This window comes from Bolinopsis microptera, chromosome 1 (assembly GCF_026151205.1).
Source record: "Bolinopsis microptera isolate Bmic1 chromosome 1, MBARI_Bmic_1.0, whole genome shotgun sequence".
Classification (NCBI taxonomy): Eukaryota; Metazoa; Ctenophora; class Tentaculata; order Lobata; family Bolinopsidae; genus Bolinopsis; species Bolinopsis microptera.
In genome coordinates this window covers 14714296-14734739 of record NC_087072.1, presented here as the reverse complement: position 1 = coordinate 14734739, position 20444 = coordinate 14714296, and the positions used below count along the sequence as shown (strand labels likewise).

Below are 20444 nucleotides of genomic sequence, written 5' to 3'. Positions count from 1 at the left end.
AGTAGTTACAAATATCACACTTGTGAGGTTTCTCTCCAGTGTGAGTAAACATATGTCTCTTCAAAACGTCTGATGTTTTAGCCCTGTAGTCACAAAAGCTGCAGGGATAAGGTTTCTCACCAGTGTGAGTTCGTTTGTGAGCAGTGAGATGAGCATTTCGTCTTGCAGAGTAAGTACAAATATCACATTTGTAAGGTTTTTCTCCAGTATGAGCAAACATGTGTACCTTCAAATTGCTTGATTTACTAGTTCTATAGTCACACAAACTGCAGGGGTAAAGTTTTTCTCCCGTATGAGTCAACATATGTTTATTCAATTGGCTTGATTGGGTAGCCCTATATTCACGCAAACTGCCAGTGTCAGATTTCGCTCCGGTGTGAGTCGATATATTCTTCTTTAAGCTGAGTCCAGACCCAGAAAGAGTAGTATTTTCAATAGAATGAGAGATAACCACATTGCTATGAGGGTTGGTCTTCAGAGGATCAGGGACAGATTGTACATTAGAAAGAGATGAGTTGGGTTGATAGACTGCCTCTTGAAAAATATCACATTGAAATTCTTTACAGTCTACAGGTTCACTTTTTATGACTAACCTACAATAATTCATATTACCCATTTCCTTCATAACTTCATTTTTTGTAGTTGGTTCAGTCTTGAAGGGCTCATTACTAAATTCAGGGCAGCCATCCTCCCATTTACATGCACAAGATGATGAGCTAGCAGCAGCTTGCTCGATCTTTATCATCTCTGTTTTATGATTATCCTTGCGCAACTCTTTAGGTTTTTGTTCCGCCATTTCTGAAGAAAAAAAGTGTAATTTTAACATAATAGCTATGAGTAAAACTAATGACGGAAGGAGGGAGGGGGTTGAAAGTTGGCTAAAGTAATTACGCAATATGCCAACCACCCCTAATAATTGCCTGAGCAACATATAATTGCTCGAGCAACATGGTCGAAGCTCAATAACAGTGTTGGACAGAAACTGATCATGTTATTAGCCCGGCAATTTATTTAGGGGACGTTCAAATATTACTTAGTCACCTAAGAATGGGGAGTTTTGAAATTATCATAGGCTTTATAATAGTAAACACACAGTGCATTGGTGAGTAAAATATAGGAGCTGGCAAACGATCAATAAATACAGCAACTGGGAAAGGAACAAGACAATTTGTGAAGATATTGATTAAACAAGAAACATTCGATTCAATTGTAAAGCTAAAATGTGCTTCAAGTACGATCGTGACAACCGATTTAATGGTGTACTGAGTATAGATAAATTTTCATCTATATTAAATATACCTCGTCATTTAAAGCTAACGTTATAGATGATCGGGCACTAGTACTTTTGATAATTTAAATTATGTAAAGTTATAAAGTTGTACGTAAAATATGATTCTTTGGATCTAACAATTCATTTGAGGTCTTCTAGACCATGCACCTCCCAAATATGTTCATTTAAATCACTTTTGGTTTTGCCTTTATAGCCACAGTAAATTTCACAGCCAAACGGTCGCGAATCTGGGTGATTATTTTTGGGAGCAACAAGAAGACTCAGCATATGTCTGTTCAAATCACTTGATTTGTTGGCCATGTAGTTACACAAACTGCAGGGGTAAGGTTTCTCACCAGTGCAAGTGTGAGTTCGTTTGTGACTCACCAGAGAACTTTTCCATTTAGCTGAGTAGCTATATAGATCACACTTGTTAGGTCTTTCATCAGTATGAATCAACATATGTTTCTTCAATGAGCTTGATTGATTAGCCCTATAGTCACACAAACTACAGGGGTAAGGTTTCTCTCCAGTGTGAGTTCGTTTGTGAATCAACAGATTACTTTTAGTTGCAGATGAGTAGCTACAAATATCACAATTGTAAGGTTTCTCTCCAGTGTGCGTCAACAAATGTTTGTTCAAATTACCTGATCTGCTAGTTTTAAAGTCACACAAACTACAGGGATAATGTTTCTCACCAGTGTGAGTTAACATATGTTTCTTTAAATCGTCTGATCTGTTAGTTTTATAGTCACACAAGCTACAAGGATAAGGTTTTTCTATATTAGGAGTTCGTTTGTGAGTGGTAGGATGTTCACTTTGTCCAGCTGAGTGTTTACATATATGATGGTTGGTCTTCAGAGGATCAAGGACACATTCTCCGTCAGAACGGAGTGAACTAGAATGGTTTACTGACTCTTGACAAAGATCACATTGAAATTGTTTACAGTCCATAGGTTCAGTTTTCATGATTAAACGACATGAATTCATATTACCCACTTCCTTTATATCTTCATCTGTAGAAGGTTCAGTCTTGAAGGGCTCATTACTAAATTCAGGGCAGCCATCCTCCAATTTACATGCACAAAATGATGAGCTAGCAGCAGGTTGTTCGATCTCTTTCATCTCTGTTTTAGGATTGTCCCTGTTCAACTCTTCAGGTTCTTTTTCCGCCATTTCTGGAAAAAATAATGTCGATAAAAAATAATCTTGGGTTTTAAGTGACATAACTTGCACAAATCCAATTTAAATTTTCCAAACTGCAAGTGAAAGCAACAACTACAATTATAATATGCTTGCAAATCTTGAATTTCCCAAGAAACAGCTAAATGAAACAAATGGCAAAATTGATAAATTTATTATATCAAGATATTTGTATGACGTTCAGAATTCGATTAAAAATAAACAAGAAAAATATAACGTACGGGTATCGGCCTTACAAAATGACACGAAAAAGGAGATGGCTCTGAAATGCACAAAAATGAGTTTTGTTCATGTTTTATTATCCAGATAGGTAGTTCAACAGGTATATTTTTCTTCCCGGGGGTTGATTTGATTGAAAAACCGTAAATTTTGCGATAAAAATTGTCATCTTTGAAATCTTCCAAAAAAACATGCCTTACAAAATGACAATTTCGTCACGGCTGTCATTTTTTAACAGCAGCCTATAGAAATTTGATTTCACCTAGGACAGTTAGATAAATATAATAGATTAAAGATTAGAATAGCTTTTACAGGAAAAAGGATGATTAAAAAAAGTTGGGCAATTTCGCGTGAGATAGTGCCTTACAAAATGACAACCCAAAACGGCATCACTTCAAATCCGATTTGGGAAAAAGTTTCATTATTCTTTCACGTGTCTTACTGTTAGATATATATGTTGTTTATATTATACCAGTTCTGTTTTTACCAAAATATATTTAAAAAGGAACATTTTTTATACTTTGAAAAAATTTAAAAAATGTCATTTTGTGAGGCGTAAAAATCATTTTTTGTTTTCATACTTGAACACAGTATTTGGTTATATTTGATACTTTCTATGACTGGATAGATCACTTTTCAGTGTTTAGTTAACGTTTGACATGTTTTAGGAGTTGTTATTACTCTCTGCTTTCACAAAATAGAAGCTCTTTATTTCGTTGAGTTTTGAAATCAGAGTTTGAAATCAAAGAGTTTGAAATCAAAGTTTTGATATCAGAACTGCACTATTTTAATGCTACTTGATTGTTAACTGTCAGAATATGATTATTTTTAACTCCTTCTTGTATTGACTGTCTCTGATCCATTTTAGATGATGAAAATAATTCAATCTGAAACATTGTCATTTTGTAAGGCTTTTCGGTGTCATTTTGTGAGGCATTTTGATCAAAATTGATGATCAAACAAACACATTTAGGCTCATCATGAGCTTACTGGGTTTAAGAATACCAATAATTAGGCAAGGGGCATCCAATATAAATATGACATCTTTGTATCATAAAATAAAACTGTCATTTTGTGAGGCATAACACTGTCATTTTGTGAGGCTAGGTCATTTTTTTGTCATTTCTTCTACCAAGGTCACTAAATCAGTTTTTTTATTTGACCAGAGTAGTCTTTGATTGACATAAGTCATGGTAGTACCTGGTTTTCTGGGGTTAAATTCAAAACTTTGGTCTCCATTCTGGGTAACAGTTAGGCGGGGCAATGACTGAACAGCAAAAACTTCCATATTTATGTAAGAAATATAGATTCTATGTCATTATCATTCCTTGGGAAGTGTTAATTAATGCTTTTTCTTTCATACAGTAAAAGGAATAGGGTTCAATGTATAGGGAACCTAAGCTACAGCATGGTCTATGCGGGCTGTCATTTTGTGAGGCCTGTCATTTTGTAAGGCCGATACCCGTACGAGAATAAAATATTTTAGATAAAATTGCTGCTATCAATATTGCTAACTAGCAGATATTTCACATTTTGCCCTCAACTTTCCCTACATAGTAGATATTCAATTAAATCAAATCACTCTTGGTTTTCTCTTATATAGTCACAATACAATTCACAACAATATGGTCACAAATCTGATCAGGCTACCGTGTGAGCAAGATGACCACTCTTCGGTAAAGCTTGGAGTTCATTGGAATCGTAATCGTGATATTGTTCTGCAGTATAAGACAAGACGTGGGAACAAAATTTAATTGACCGTTCTAATTCAAATTTTAAAGGGTTTATATCTAGTATGAGTCAGCATATGTCTGTTCAAATCGCTTGATTTGTTGGCCCTATAGTCACACAAACTGCAGGGGTAAGGTTTCTCACCAGTGTGAGTTCGTTTGTGTTCAGTGAGGTGGGAATTTTGTCTTGCAGAGTAGGTACAAATATCACATTTATAAGGTTTCTCTCCCGTATGAGTCAACATATGTACCTTCAAAACCAGCGCTAGCCAGCGCTAACCAGCGCTAACCAGCGCTAGCCAGCGCTAACCAGCGCTAGCCAGCGCTAGCTGACGAGTAATATCGCAACTATATTGCGCTGGCCAGCGCTGGCTGACGAGTAATACTAATATCGAGCGTGCTAAATCACAGTCGATCTTCGAGTTCGAGATTGTTCTAAAAGGGCCCCCGATGGTTGTAACCAACTTCAATCGATGCAATGTATTTTCGGACGCTAATTCCGAATCAACCCCCATGACATAGGGTTAAAATGCTCTCCTGACGAGATATTGGCGAAAAACTGTATCGATCACGTGATATGACCGTATAAGGAAGTTAGTCTAATTTCTTGTTAGGGTTAGGGTTTCAGCATATGTTTTTGTTAAGGATTGGGTTAGGGTTAGGGTTGGGATCAGATTAGAGGGATAGGGTTTCGAAAAGTCGTTCAGAACCAGCTAGAGTCAGAAAATGGGTTTAAAAAGTCACGTGACAGTCGAGTGTAAAGTGATTAATCATCATCCGAGTAATATCGCAAGTATATGATTTTGATACATTGCGCTGGCTAGCGCTGGCCAGCGCTGGTTAGCGCTGGATATCGATGGCCAGCTCTGGCCAGCGCTGGCTATCGCTTAGCGCTGGCCAGCGCTAGTTGTCGCTATCCAGCGCTAGTTGTCGCTATCCAGCGCTAGTTATCGAACTGTTTTCTGCGATGGCCAGTTGCGCTGGCCATCGCAAACTATCGCGTGCGACAGTGTCGCATAGCCAGCGACAACTAGCGCTGGATAGCGACAACTAGCGCTGGATGGCGACAACTAGCGCTGGATGGCGACAACTAGCGCTAGATAGCGACAATTATCGAACATATATATTTTGCGCTGGCCAGCGTTATCCAGCGCTGGATAGCGACAACTAGCGCTGGATGGCGACAACTAGCGCTGGATAGCGCTAGTTGTCGCCATCCAGCGCTAGTTGTCGCGTTTTGACTATCGCAAAAGAACCTAATCCTACCCTTTTTAACTGCGGCAATGAAATCCCGGCCGTATATTACATATTCTAAACATTTTGTTGCATTAATGTAGTCTTAAACGAGTTTGTTGTCTTAATGTTGTTTTAAAGAATTTGTTGTTTTAATGTTGTCTTAAATGATTTTGTTGTCTTAATGTTGTCTTAATGTTGTCTTAATTGAGTTTGTTGTCTTAATGTTGTCTTAATGTTGTCTTAATGTTGTCTTAATATTTTATCCTATTTCGTTGTCTTATCGGTGTTTGTTGTCTTAATCTTGTCTTATTGTTGTCTTATTGTTGTCTTATTGTTGTCTTATTGTTGCCTTAATGTTGTCTTAATGTTGTCTTAATGTTTGCTTTAATGTTGCCTTAATGTTGCCTTAATGTTGTTTTATCGTTTGTTGTCTTATTGGTGTTTGTTGCGTTAACGTTGTCTTATTGTTGTCTTAATGTTGTCTTAATGTTGTCTTATTGTTGTCTTAATGTTGTCTTAATGTTGTCTTAATGTCCCATCGGTGTTCGTACAAGTTGCCGGTTTCTCTCCAGTGTGAGTAAACATATGTACCTTTAAATTGCTTGATTGGCTAGCCCTATAGTCACACAAACTACAAGGGTAAGGTTCCTCACCAGTGTGAGTTCGTTTGTGACTCATCAGAGTACTTTTAGTTGCAGCAGAGTAGTTACAAATATCACACTTTTGAGGTTTCTCTCCAGTATGTGTTCGTTTGTGAATCAACAGAGAACTTTTACATACAGCCGAGTAGTTACAAATATCACACTTGTGAGGTTTCTCTCCAGTGTGTGTAAACATATGTCTCTTCAAAACACCTGATGTTTTAGCCCTGTAGTCACACAAACTGCAGGGATAAGGTTTCTCTCCAGTGTGAGTTCGTTTGTGAGCAGTAAGATGGGCATTTTGTCTTGCAGAGTAGGTACAAATATCGCATTTATAAAGTTTCTCTCCCGTATGAGTCAACATATCTTTGTTTAATTGGCTTGATTTGTTAGCCCTATATTCACGCAAACTGTCAGTGTCAGATTTCTCTCCGGTGTGAGTTGACATACGCTTCTTTAAGTTGAGTCCAGACCCAGAAAGATTAGTATTTTCAATAGGATGAGAGATAACCACATTGCTATGAGGGTTGGTCTTCAGAGGATCAGGGACAGATTGTACATTAGAAAGAGATGAGTTAGGTTGATCGACTGACTCTTGACAAAGATCACATTGAAATTCTTTACAGTCTACAGGTTCAGTTTTTATGACTGACCTACAGGAATTCATATAACCCATTTCCTTCATATCTTCATTTATAGTTGGTTCAGTCTTGAAAAGAACATTACTAAATTCAGGGCAGCCATCCTCCAATTTACATGCACAAGATGATAAACTAGTAGCAGGTTGCTCGATCTTTATCATCTCTATTTTATGATTATCCTTGCGCAACTCTTTAGGTTTTTGTTCCGCCATTTCTGAAATAAAAGTGTGATTTTAACTATAATAGCAAAGTAGTAAAACTTATGACGGAAGGAGGGGGGGGGGGGGTTGAAAGTTGAAAAGTGACCACACAATATGCCAACCACCACTAATAATTGCCTGAGCAACATATAATTGCTCGATCAACATGGTCGAAGCTCAATAACAGTGTTGGACAGAAACTGATCATGTTATTAGCCCAGCACTTTATTTAGTTCATATATTACTTATTTACCTTAAGAATGGGGAGTATTGAAATTATTATAGGCTTTATAATAGTAAACATACAGTGCATTGGTGAGTAAAATATGGGAGCTGGGAAACGATCAATAAATACAGCAACTGGGAAAAGAACAAGACAATTTGTGAAGATATTGATAAAACAAGAAACATTCCATTCAATTGTAAAGCTAATCTGTGCTTTAAGTACAATCATGACAACCAATTTAATGATGTACTGAGTATAGGTTAATTTTCATCTTTATAGTTATACCTCGTCATTTCAAGCTAATGTTATAGATGATCGGGCAGCACTTTTAATAATTTAAATTATGTAAAGTCATAAAGTTGTACGTAAGATATAATTTTGTAGATAACAATTCATTTGATGTCTAGTCGACCATGCACCTTCCAAATATGTTCGATTAAATCACTTTTCGTTTTGCCTGTATAGCCACAGTAAATTTCACAGCCAAACGGTCGCAAATCTGGGTGGTTCTTTTTGTGAGCAACAAGAAGACTTTCCGTTTCCGCTGTAAATTCGCATAATTCACATTTGAAATGTATTTCAGTTTGACTATGAGTCGACATATTTGTCTTTAAACTGGTGGATTTACTGCATTGGTAAAGATTCTCTCCATCGTGTTTTCGTTTGTGAGTCACCAGGATACTTTTAGTTGCAGCTGGGTAGCTACAGATATCACACTTGTAAGGTTTTTTTCCAGAGCTAGAGTGCGTTCGTTTGTGACTCATCAGATTACTTTTAGTTGCAGCAGAGTAGTAACAAATATCACACTTGTGAGGTTTTTCTCCAGTGTGAGTCAACATATGTACCTTCAATATACTTGATTGATTAGCCCTATAGTCACACAAACTACATGGATAAGGTTTCTCTCCAGTGTGCGTCAACATATGTCTCTTCAATAAGCTTGATTGAGTAGCCCTATAGTCACACAAACTACAGGGGTAAGGTTTCTCTCCAGTGTGAGTCAACATATGTCTCTTCAATAAGCTTGATTGAGTAGCCCTATAGTCACACAAACTACATGGATAAGGTTTCTCTCCAGTGTGAGTTAACATATGTACCTTCAATAAGCTTGATTGATTAGCCCTATAATCACACAAACTACAGGGGTAAGGTTTTTCTCCAGTGTGTGTTCGTTTGTGAATCACCAGTTTACTTTTAATTTCAGCGGAATAGCTACAGATATCACACTTGTGAGGATTTTTTCCAGTATGAGCAAACATATGTACCCTCAAATTGCTTGATCTTTTAGCTCTATAGTCACACAAACTACAGGGATAAGGTTTCTCTCCAGTGTGAGTCAACATATGTATCTTCAAATCGTTTGATCTTTTAGCTCTATAGTCACACAAGCTACAAGGATAAGGTTTTTCTCTATTATGAGTTCGTTTATGAGTGGTAAGATGTTCACTTTGTCCAGATGAGCGTTTACATATAATATGAGGGTTGGTCTTCAGAGGATCAGGGACACATTCCCCGTCAGAACAGAGTGAACTGGAATGATCTACTGACTCTTGACAAAGATCACATTGAAATTGTTTGCAGTCCATAGGTTCAGTTTTTATGACTAAGCTACAGGAATTCATATTACCCACTTCCTTTATATCTTCATCTGTAGAAGGTTCAGTCTTGAAGGGCTCATTACTAAATTCAGGGCAGCCATCCTCCAATTTACATGCACAAAATGATGAGCTCGCAGCAGGTTGTTCGATCTCTTTCATCTCTGTTTTAGGATTGTCCCAATTCAACTCTTCAGGTTCTTGTTCCGCCATTTCTGAGAAAAATAATGTCGATAAAAAATAATCTTGGGTTTAAGTGACATAACTTGGACAAATCCAATTTAAATTTTCTAAACTGCAAGTGAAAGCAACAACTACATTTATAATATGCTTGCAAATCTTGAATTTCCCAAGAAACAGCTAGATGAAACAAATGGCAAAATTGATAAATTTATTATATCAAGATATTTGTATGACGTTCAGAATTTGATTAAAAATAAACAAGAAAAATATAAAGTACGAGAATAAAATATTTTAGATCAAATTGCTGCTATCAATATCGCTAACTAGCAGATATTTCACATTTTGCCTCAACTCTCCCTACATAGTACATATTCAATCAAATCAAATCACTCTTGGTTTTCTCGTATATGGACACGTTCATTGAAGTTTGAGGAAATTGGTAAATTTCTAAAACAGCGTTTTTGACGATAGTGGTTTAATTTTAACATATATTAATCTAGCGTGTTCATAAGTTCTGAACATTAGCCACGTGACCCATACTCCCATATGCACTGCTCAAAAATAAAATGTATTGCTCTTAGGCACTATTATGTAAAAAATGTCACATTTTTGGGACATTGTTTACCATAGCTGCCCAATTAGCATTTTTTGGTCTAAAATATAGTAGATTAGGTCAATCTAACAATTATGATACAATGTAGGCCTAAAGGGCAGTGATCGAACGGCTTTAAGGCAACATTTCGTAAACTTTGTCACACTCAGAATACGAGACCTCTTTTCTACTGTGAGTTGTCCTCAAAACCCTTTCAACTCATTATTTGATAGTTCTTCTGCCAATCATAGCCCTAAAATATGTTGTTTTGAAAAGTTAACAAATACATGCACTTGGCTATTGGGAAATTATGTAAATTCTGTCACATTATATGGAATTTGAAATTCTGGGTGAATTTCCGAAATCATTTATATCTGATTTTGGTTTGGAAGGCGGGAAAACTCTATATGAGGACAATACACGGATACAGTTGATTGAAGTATAGGGCAGTTGATGTAAACATTGTCACAAAATGATATGAAATCGTAAATGGACACGTTCATGTTGAAGTTTAAGGATATTGGTAAACCAAAAAAAAATAGCGTGTTCAGAAGTTCTGGACATTAGCCACGTGGCCCATACTTCCATATACACGGCTCAGAAATACAATTTATTGTTTTTAGGCACTATAATGTAAAAAATGTCACATTTTTGTGACTGTGTTAACCATAGCTGCCCAATTAGCATTTTTTGGTTTAAAATATAGTAGATTAGGTCATTCTAACAATTATGATACAACATTTGGCTAAATGGCAGGGATCGAACGGTTTTAAGGTAATATTTCGTAAACTTTGTCACACTCAGAATACGATACCTCTTTTCTACTGTGAGGTGTCCTCAAAACCCTTTCAAATCATTATTTGATGGTTCTTCTACCAATCATAGCCCTAAAATATGTTGTTTTGAAAAGTTAGCAAATACATGCACTTATTGGGAAACGATGTAAATTCTGTCACATTATATGGAATTTAAAATTCTGGGTGAATTGCCGAAATCATTTATATCTGATTTTGGTTTGGAAGGCGGGAAAACTGTATATAAGGACGATGCACGGATAGAGCTGATTCAAGTTAAGAGCAGTTGATGTAAAAATTGTCACAATAATAATAAGGGCAGTTGATGTAATGAAAGAAAATCTATCTAACTAATGCAATGGCTGATGTGACGAAATTTACATTTCTTGACCCTATTTTGAAGAAACATGCCTCGATTAGAATTCAATATTCTTCCAGGAATTATTAGTAGGTTATTATTGAGCAAATCAGAACTCAAGTTTAACAATTCTGAGTTTAATTTTACTAAGTTACCGAAATGTGACGAAATTCACTTTTCCTGCCCCAAAAGTATAATTTCAATGTGATGAAAAATGGGCATGGGTTTCTATATTTCCTTTATCTCTGATATAATCATTTCAAACTATAATTAGGACTGTTGATGTGAAAGAAAATGTATCTACATTTTACAATGACGTATGTGACGAAATTTACATTTCTTGACCCTATTTTGAAGAACCATACCCCAATTAGAATTCAATATTCTTCCAGGAATTATTGGTAGGTTATTTTTCAGCAAATCAGAACTCAAGTTTAACAATGCTGAGTTTGATATCACTAATCTACCGAAATGTGACGAAATTTACTTTTCCTGCCCCAACAGTATAATTTCAATGTGATGAAAAATGGGCATGGGTTTCTATATTTCCTGTATAAATCCATTCCAACTATAATAAGGCCAGTGATATGAAAGAAAATCTACCTAACTCATGCAATGGCTGATGTGACGAAATTTGGGGGGAATGCAACGTCAATTAATGTCAATTAATGTCAATTAATGTCAATTAATGTCAATTAATGTCAATTAATGTCAATGTCAGTTTTGCAAAATTTTGGAATACTGACATTAATTGACACGATATTTTTCGACCAGAGATTATGTAGTTCTACCATATTTTTAGCACTTTAGAACGTTTATATCATCAATTTATTCACTACTATCACATATGGAAATGTGAAATGTGAAAAAATTCAGATCATTAAACAATAAAACTAAAATAATACGGTTTCCCGAAATTTAATTTTCTTAAATGGGCGTGGCCATCCAAGGGCGTGGTTCTCAACATCATCAGAACTTAAAACCCACATTAAACGAAATGCCTTCATGACATTTATTTTTGAATAACGAATCTTGAACAGCTAACATTACTCCTTCATACTAAAAAAGCCGATTCTAGATATTTTACCTGTATAAGAAACCAATAAAATATGGGCGTGGCCGGTGGGGACCGAAGATGGAAGAGTTGGAAGCTGAAATTTTTTTGGTGGTCTTTGAACCTAAGGATCAACAGATAAGAACATATTCATAATTATTTAAGGACATTTTGTTTTTTTGAACCGATCTAACTTACATAGACGTGAATATCTTGAATATTTATCGAATAATGTCAATTAATGTCAATTAATGTCAATTAATGTCAATTAATGTCAATTAATGTCAATTAATGTCAATTAATGTCAATGTCAGTTTGGGGTTTTTATGGAATACTGACATTAATTGACGTTGCATTCCCCCCCGAAATTTACATTTCTTGCCCCTATTTTGAAGAATCATACCTCAATTAGTATATAATGTTACTTTATCACCATCACTATACAGTCGATAAATTAGTTATTTTGCCAACACGGAGCAAATAAAGTTATAATATTTTTTTTGTGACGAAATTTACAAATTTTTACCCTGTTCAGGTGTTGAAATTTATCCAATGTTAACATATCACTGCCATATAATAATTTATATGACCGGCGTATGGTTGAAATATTGTTAATTGATCCATAGTACGTAATATAGGGTTTTTAAGTTGGTATACTAATATTTACTCAATTTCACACATGTTGAGATATCATACAAATTTATGTGACTAAATTTACCTATTTCTGCCTTCTGTATTTGTATCTGCCTATAACAATGAAATATGTGAACAATTCCAAACACATTCAGCTCACAAAATAATGCTAGACTATTCGGCATTTCTTGTCAGGATGTCATAAACATCCCTCATATAAATTTCTTAAATGTGTGACGGAGTTTACATGGTGCTACCATTTAAGGAAAAAAGTCGCTAAATATGTAGATAATAGTCATATACAGCTATTCTATGAATTGGAAATTCGAAAATTTGGTCAAATACGGCAACAAGGGGTCCATATAAACTCCGTCACGTTTTTATAGTGTGACAAAGTTTACAACTCACTGCCGGCCGCATTTAAGCGATATCTTATCGTCTGATAAAGATATCGTTATGCGACAAAGTTTATCTAGAGGATGAAACGATTATCTTAGGGTTAGAGGGTTTATATAGTTTCATAGTGTGACACATTTTACATCATCGTGCCATTCAGTAGGGTCACTAATATTTACCAATATCCTCAAACTTCAATGAACGTGTCCATATAGTCACAATACAATTCACAACAATATGGTCACAAATCTGATCGGGCTACCGTGTGAGCAAGATGACCACTTTTCGGTAAAGCTTGGAGTTCATTGGAAACGTAATCGTGATATTGTTTTGCAGTATAAGACAAGACGTGGGAACAAAATTTAATTGACCGTTCTAATTCAAATTCTAAAGGTTTATATCTAGTATGAGTCAGCATATGTCTGTTCAAATCGCTTGATTTTTTGGCCCTGTAGTTACACAAACTACAGGGGTAAGGTTTCTCACCAGTGTGAGTTCGTTTGTGAGCAGTGAGATGGCCATTTTGTCTTGCAGAGTATGAACAAATATCACATTTATAAGGTTTCTCTCCAGTATGAGTCACCATATGTTTCTTTAATTGGCTTTGTTGTCCAGCCCTATAGTCACACAAACTACAAGGGTAAGGTTTCTCTCCAGTGTGAGTTCGTTTGTGAATCACCAGAGAACTTTTACTTGCAGCAGAGTAGTTACAAATATCACACTTGTGCGGTCTCTCACCAGTGTGAGTAAACATATGTGACTTCAAATCGCTTGATCTGTTGGCCCTATAGCCACACAAACTGCAGGGGTAAGGTTTTTCTCCAGTGTGAGTTCGTTTGTGAGCAGTAAGATGAGAATTTAGTCTTGCAGAGTAGCTACAAATATCGCATTTATAAGGTTTTTCTCCAGTATGAGTAAACATATGTCTCTTTAAATCGCTTGATTGGTTAGCCCTATAGTCACACATACTACATGGATAAGGTTTCTCTCCAGTGTGAGTCAACATATGTATCTTCAAATCGCTTGATTGGCTGGCTTTATAGTCACACAAACTGCAGGGATAAGGTTTCTCTCTATATCTAGTGTGAGTCAACATATGTATCTTCAAATCGCTTGATTGGCTGGCTTTATAGTCACACATACTACAGGGATAAGGGTTCTCTCCAGTGTGAGTCAACATATGTATCTTCAAATCGCTTGATTGGCTGGCTTTATAGTCACACAAACTGCAGGGATAAGGTTTCTCTCTATATCTAGTGTGAGTCAACATATGTATCTTCAAATCGCTTGATTGGCTGGCTTTATAGTCACACATACTACAGGGATAAGGGTTCTCTCCAGTGTGAGTCAACATATGTATCTTCAAATCGCTTGATTGGCTGGCTTTATAGTCACACAAACTGCAGGGATAAGGTTTCTCTCTATATCTAGTGTGAGTCAACATATGTATCTTCAAATCGCTTGATTGGCTGGCTTTATAGTCACACAAACTGCAGGGATAAGGGTTCTCTAAAGTATGAGTTAACATATCTTTCTTTAATTGGCTTGATTGGCTAGCCCTATATTCACACAAACTGCCAGTGTCAGATTTCTCTCCAGGGTGAGTTGACATACGCTTCTTTAAGTTGAGGCCAGACCCAGAAAGATTAGTATTTCCAATAGAATGAGAGATAACCACATTGCTATGAGGGTTGGTCTTCAGAGGATCAGGGACAGATTGTACATTAGAAAGAGATGAGTTAGGTTGATCGACTGCCTCTTGACAGAGATCACATTGAAATTCTTTACAGTCTACAGGTTCAGTATTTATGACTAACCTACAGGAATTCATATTACCCACTTCCTTTATATCTTCATTTGTAGTTGGTTCAGTCTTGAAAGGAACATTACTAAATTCAGGGCAGCCATCCTCCAATTTACATGCACAAGAGGATGAGCTAGCAACAGGTTGTTCGATCTCGTTCATATCTGTTTTAGGATTGTCCCTATTCAACTCTTCAGGTTCTTGTTTTGCCATTTCTGAGAAAAATAATGTCGATAAAAAATAATCTTGGGTTGTAAGTGACATAACTTGCACAAAGCCAATTTAAATTTTCTAAACTGCAAGTGAAAGCAACAACTACATTTGTAACATGCTTACAAATCTTTAATTTCCCAAGAAACAGCTAGATGAAACAAATGGCAAAATTGATAAATTTATTATATCAAGATATTTGTATGACTTTCAGAATTCGATTAAAAATAAACAAGAAAAATATAACGTACGACAATAAAATATTTTAGATCAAATTACTGCTATTAATATTGCTAACTAGAAGATATTTCACATTTTCCCCTCAACTTTCCCTACATAGTACATATTATTCAATCAAATCAAACCACTCTTGGTTTTCTCTTATATAGTCACAATACAATTCACAACAATAAGGTCACAAATCTGATCGGGCTATCGTGTGAGCAAGATGACCACTTTTCGGTCAAGCTTGGAGTTCATTGGAATCGTAATCATGATATTGTTCTGCAGTATAAGACAAAACGTGGGAACAAAATGTAATTGACCGTTCTAATTCAAATTCTAAAGGGTTTATATCTAGTATGAGTCAGCATATGTCTGTTCAAATCACTTGATTTTTTGGCGCTATAGTCACACAAACTACAGGGGTAAGGTTTCTCACCAGTGTGAGTTCGTTTGTGAGCAGTGAGATGGCCATTTTGTCTTGCAGAGTAGGAACAAATATCACATTTATAGTGTTTCTCTCCAGTATGAGTCAACATATGTATCAACATATGTATCTTTTTTGGTCTTCCAATGGTTGTAGATGCGTAGGTGATCAAAAAGATCACCGCTGACTAGCAGTTCTGTGCTCTCACTATAAAAGCCAGGGCTGTGAATCGGAGGTACCCCGCTAGTGCCCCCCTGTCAGTACCTAGTCGAATAAGTCGACCTTAGCCTCTCTGCAACAAGTCCTCCTGATGCCTCCACGTGGTGAAGACTGGATACTGGACGATGGATGGTGGTGAACTCCAGGCAAGAATCAGGATGGGCGACGGGTAGATAGCTGACCCCCGGAGAGACAAGATAGGAACGTCAGTTGTCTCTCGAACTCCTAGCCTCTGAAGAAGAGAGGTGCGGAGCATCAGCTGGAGGTGTTGGTCATTATATCCTCTGACTTTCCACTACGACCCAAATGATTGGACCACGCTCTGGTGGAAAGGATGACCCCCCATACCCGGGGTAACGGGCAGTCAGGGAGAGGGCTAGCTCCTGCAAAAGTTTAGCTTATGCTGACACCCTAGCCCCCCTAGCTCAGGGACAGGAGTGGCTACCTTCGGGTAGTGTCGGAGAAGAAGAAGAAGAAGAAGAAGAATTCACCACATCATTTACCCTGAGCAGACAGTTCGATTGGTTAAAGTCTGATAAAAAGTTCAACTCAAGTTGATGTTCCTGCGGTTCAAACCCAAATGTTCCGGTAGCGTGGCTTTGGGAAATGACCATTTGCCACCATGGAGGGGACTCCATGGGGTCATTTAGCTATTTGAAAAACAACTATGATGAATTTAAACAGCACTAGGGTTAAAGCCCCTAACACGAATCTTGTGGAGGGTCGGCAGTTTTATGACTTGGTTGGCTTAAAACCCAATCTGGGAGGGCCAGGCGATGATGTACTGTCGTACCCAACACAACACAACAGGATAAGTACAGAACCGGAAAAGAAGAGCAGTAATAGTGGCAGCGTTGTGTCGTGTAGTAGGAAAACGTTCATCGGGACACTGAACGTTCGTACTGTTAGGGAACAGTATAAGAGGATAGAGTTAGCATCGCTCTTCCTTGGGAGTAGAGTTGCAGTTTTAGGGGTACAAGAGCACCGGATTGTGCATGAGGAGGAGATCAAGATCCAGAGTTTTGAGAAGGGTGTGCACCTGGTGACCACACCTGCTTGGAGAAACACCCGACAAGCTGCTACTGGTGGAGTTGGGTTTATGCTGACCAAGCAGGCCTACAAAGCAGTGAGTCTCATGAAATCGTTTGGGAAGCGAATTTTTCTCATATCCTTTGATGGAAACCCACGGCTTACAGTAATAACGGTGTACAGTCCCACTGAAGCAGCATCAAATGAAGAGGCAGAGGACTTTCACGAGGGACTAAGATCTGCATTAGGAGAGGTACCAGCCCATCATCTGCTAATGGTTGTTGGTGATCTTAACGCCCATCTTAGCAGATTGAATGAGGAGGATTCAGGTTGGTACTGGCATCGAGTATCCAACAGAAACGGATCGCTTCTCAGGGATACTTTGTTGGAGGGAAACCTTGAGGCAACTAACCACCGATTCCAGAAACGTCCCGGTAAACTATGGACGTATCTCTCTGACGGAACACTGAGCAAGAGTCAGATTGATTACATCCTGATAAGGAAGAAGTGGCGTAACTCAGTCAAGGACACTGTTGTCTCCAATTCTTTTAACTCTCTTGGGTCGGACCACCGTCTAGTAGTTAGTTCAGTCAAACTCAGCCTGCGAAAGTGCCAGAATGCACCTAGAGTAGTAAGATATGACTACAGACTGCTCAAAGAGAATAAGGAGTTGCAAGCCTTGTATTCTGTGGAGGTGAAAAACAGATTCTCTATGCTACTGGAGGAAGAATCTAGTGAGCAGAACGATCCCACGATTCAGTACGGAAAGCTTATGGATGCCGTGAAAGCAACCAATCATAAGTTGCTTAAGCCCATCCCAAGAAGACAACGTAACAACCCCTCCCAAGATCCTAGGGTATCGGAGAGGAGGAGAACTCTGTTTCAGGCCAAAGACGCATATCATGAGAATCCTTCAGAGGAGAGTAGAGAGGTAGTTAAGGAGTGTAAGGATGCACTTGCAGTGAGCTACAAAGAGGTTGAGGAGGAGACTCTTGTTTCTCGGATCAGGCGGGCTGAGGATGCTGCTGACAGGTGCAAGAATAAGGAAAGTTGGGACCTTATTAATGACATAAATGGCAGGAAAAGCAAGCCATGCAGCCTGGTTGATGGAGGTAGTGCAGAGGGGAGATTGAAGAGCTGGAAAGACCACTTCACTAAGCTCCTGGGTCAACCACCATCTGTACCTGACCAGGAAATAGTTATCCAAACCATCCACCCCCAGCAGGATTATATAGAGACTGGTCTGTTTTGCAGGGAGGAGTTAGCGGAGGCGAGGAAGCAGATCAAGGAGGGTAAGGCCTATGGTGATGATGGCATAGCTCCAGAGATTCTCAAAAGAGTGGACATGGACGACCTGATTCTAGAGTTCTGTAACAGCGCTCTGGTTGATGGAAAAATCCCTGATCAATGGCGGCAACTCAACATCGTGCCTGTGCCAAAGAAAGGAAATCTAACTAAAGTGGATAACTACAGAGGAATCGCTCTTACGTCCATTGTTAGTAAGACCCTGAATCGTATGATCCTTAACAGAATCAAACCAGCGATGGAGAAAATCCTGAGGATCAACCAAAACGGATTTCGGGAGGGACGCAGTACCACCAGCCACATTCTGTGTCTAAGGAGGATCTTGGAGGGGGCTAGAGACAAAAACCTGACCGCCCTTCTCTTGTTCATCGATTTTAAGAAGGCCTTTGATAGCATTCATAGGGGTATATTGATGAAGATACTCCTGGCATATGGGATACCAGAGCCCATTGTTAGGCTGATAGATGCTATGTACAAGGACACCATGGCACGAGTCATCACGGAGGATGGTCTGACTGAAGCTTTCCTTATACTTGATGGAGTTATGCAGGGAGATACACTGGCGCCCTACCTCTTCGTGATTGTCATTGACTATGTGATGACAACAGCACTTAGAGGCAAAGATCTGGGCTTCACTGTCAACCCCAGAAGAAGCAGGAGATACCCAGCAGTTAAGATGACAGATGTCGACTTTGCTGACGATCTTGCACTGACAACAGACACCGCAGAGCAAGCGCAAGATCTTCTCCTCAGTGTGGAGCTGGCTGCTAACTCCGTTGGACTTCACCTCAACGAGAGTAAGACGAAGTACATCAGAGTCAATCTCTCTGAGTCTGACTCTACCGTCATTAAAGCAGCAAGTGGGCAGGAGATAGAGCAAGTAGATGACTTTGTCTACCTTGGAAGCAGAATAATGAGTGCGGAGAAGGACTTTGATGTTAGGAAAGCAAAGGCATGGGGGGCCTGTCATCAGTTGAAGACAACCTGGAAGTCTGGAATGCGCAGGGACTTAAAGATCCGTGTCTTTCGAGCAACGGTTGAGCCCGTACTCCTGTACGGCTCTGAAGCTTGGACGATAAGCCAATCCATGACTAAGCGGATCAATGGATGCTACACTAGAATGCTCCGGATGGCCTTGAACATACGTTGGCCACAAATCATCAACAACAGTGATTTATACGGCAACATCCCCAAGCCATCAGCGATGATAGCCTCCAGAAGAATGAGACTGGCTGGACATGTAGCCAGGCATGACGACCTTCTGGCAAACCAACTTCTGTTCTGGGACCCTCAGCATGGATACAGGAGACCGGGGAGGCCCCACCTTACGTTTCTGGACATGCTAAAGAAGGACACCAGCCTTTCCTGTGTTGAAGAGATAAGATCTGTTATGCTGGACCGCGACGTGTGGCGAGGAATTGTAGTTGCTCGGACCAAGAAGCCGACTTAAGTCAGTAAGTCATGTATCTTTAACTGGCTTTGTTGTCTAGCCCTATAGTCACACAAACTACAAGGGTAAGGTTTCTCTCCAGTGTGAGTTCGTTTGTGAATCACCAGATAACTTTTACTTGCAGCAGAGTAGGAACAAAAATCACATTTATAAGGTTTCTCACCAGTATGAGTCAACATATGTTTCTTTAAGTGGCCTGATTGGCTAGCTCTATAGTCACACAAACTACAGGGGTAAGGTTCCTCGCCAGTGTGAGTTCGTTTGTGAATCACCAGAGAACTTTTTCTTGCAGCAGAGTAGTTACAAATATCACACTTGTGCGGTTTCTCACCAGTGTGAGTAAACATATGTGACTTTAAAAGACCTGATCTGTTAGCCCTATAGTCACACAAACTGCAGGGATAAGGTTTCTCTCCAGTGTGAGTCAACATATGTATCTTCAAATCGCTTGATTGAGTAGCCCTATAGTCACACATAATACAGGGGTAAGGTTTCTCTCCAGTGTGAGTCAACATATGTATCTTCAAATCGCTTGATTGGCTGGCTTTATAGTCACACAAACTGCAGGGATAAGGTTTCTCTCTATATCTAGTGTGAGTCAACATATGTATCTTCAAATCGCTTGATTGGCTGGCTTTATAGTCACACAAACTGCAGGGATAAGGGTTCTCTAAAGTATGAGTTAACATATCTTTCTTTAATTGGCTTGATTGGATAGCCCTAAATTCACACAAACTGCCAGTGTCATATTTCTCTCCGGTGTGAGTTGACATACGCTTCTTTAAGTTGAGTCCAGACCCAGAAAGA

At 38.5% G+C, this 20444-nt stretch overlaps 2 protein-coding genes across 2 annotated transcripts; both read right to left on the bottom strand.

Annotated features, from left to right (window-relative positions):
• Window positions 1–60: 60 nt before the first annotated feature.
• Window positions 61–7152, bottom strand: LOC134819099 (zinc finger protein 33B-like). The gene is made up of 4 exons (XM_063828901.1): window positions 6312–7152; window positions 2266–2448; window positions 700–798; window positions 61–98 (listed from the first exon to the last, which is right to left on the bottom strand). The coding sequence occupies exons 1-4, from the start codon at window positions 7150–7152 to the stop codon at window positions 61–63; spliced, it is 1161 nt and encodes a 386-aa protein (XP_063684971.1).
• Window positions 7153–7475: 323 nt separating this feature from the next.
• LOC134821628 (zinc finger protein 271-like) lies at window positions 7476–9179 on the bottom strand. The gene has a single exon (XM_063832333.1). It carries the CDS (start codon window positions 9172–9174, stop codon window positions 7759–7761), a length of 1416 nt encoding a protein of 471 aa, XP_063688403.1. The 5' UTR covers window positions 9175–9179; the 3' UTR covers window positions 7476–7758.
• Window positions 9180–20444: the final 11265 nt, after the last annotated feature.

Excerpts from the sequence above, each read along its gene's own strand:
- LOC134819099 (XM_063828901.1), bottom strand. The coding sequence starts at position 7,152 with ATGGCGGAACAAAAACCTAAAGAGTTGCGCAAGGATAATCATAAAATA. Across the intron at positions 2,449-6,311 it reads TCACAAACGAACTCACACTG|AAATGGCGGAAAAAGAACCT; the intron begins GTGAGGAACCTT and ends TATTTTTTCCAG. Across the intron at positions 99-699 it reads TAGCTCATCATCTTGTGCAT|CTTTTGTGACTACAGGGCTA; the intron begins GTAAATGGGAGG and ends TTATCCCTGCAG.
- LOC134821628 (XM_063832333.1), bottom strand. The coding sequence starts at position 9,174 with ATGGCGGAACAAGAACCTGAAGAGTTGAATTGGGACAATCCTAAAACA.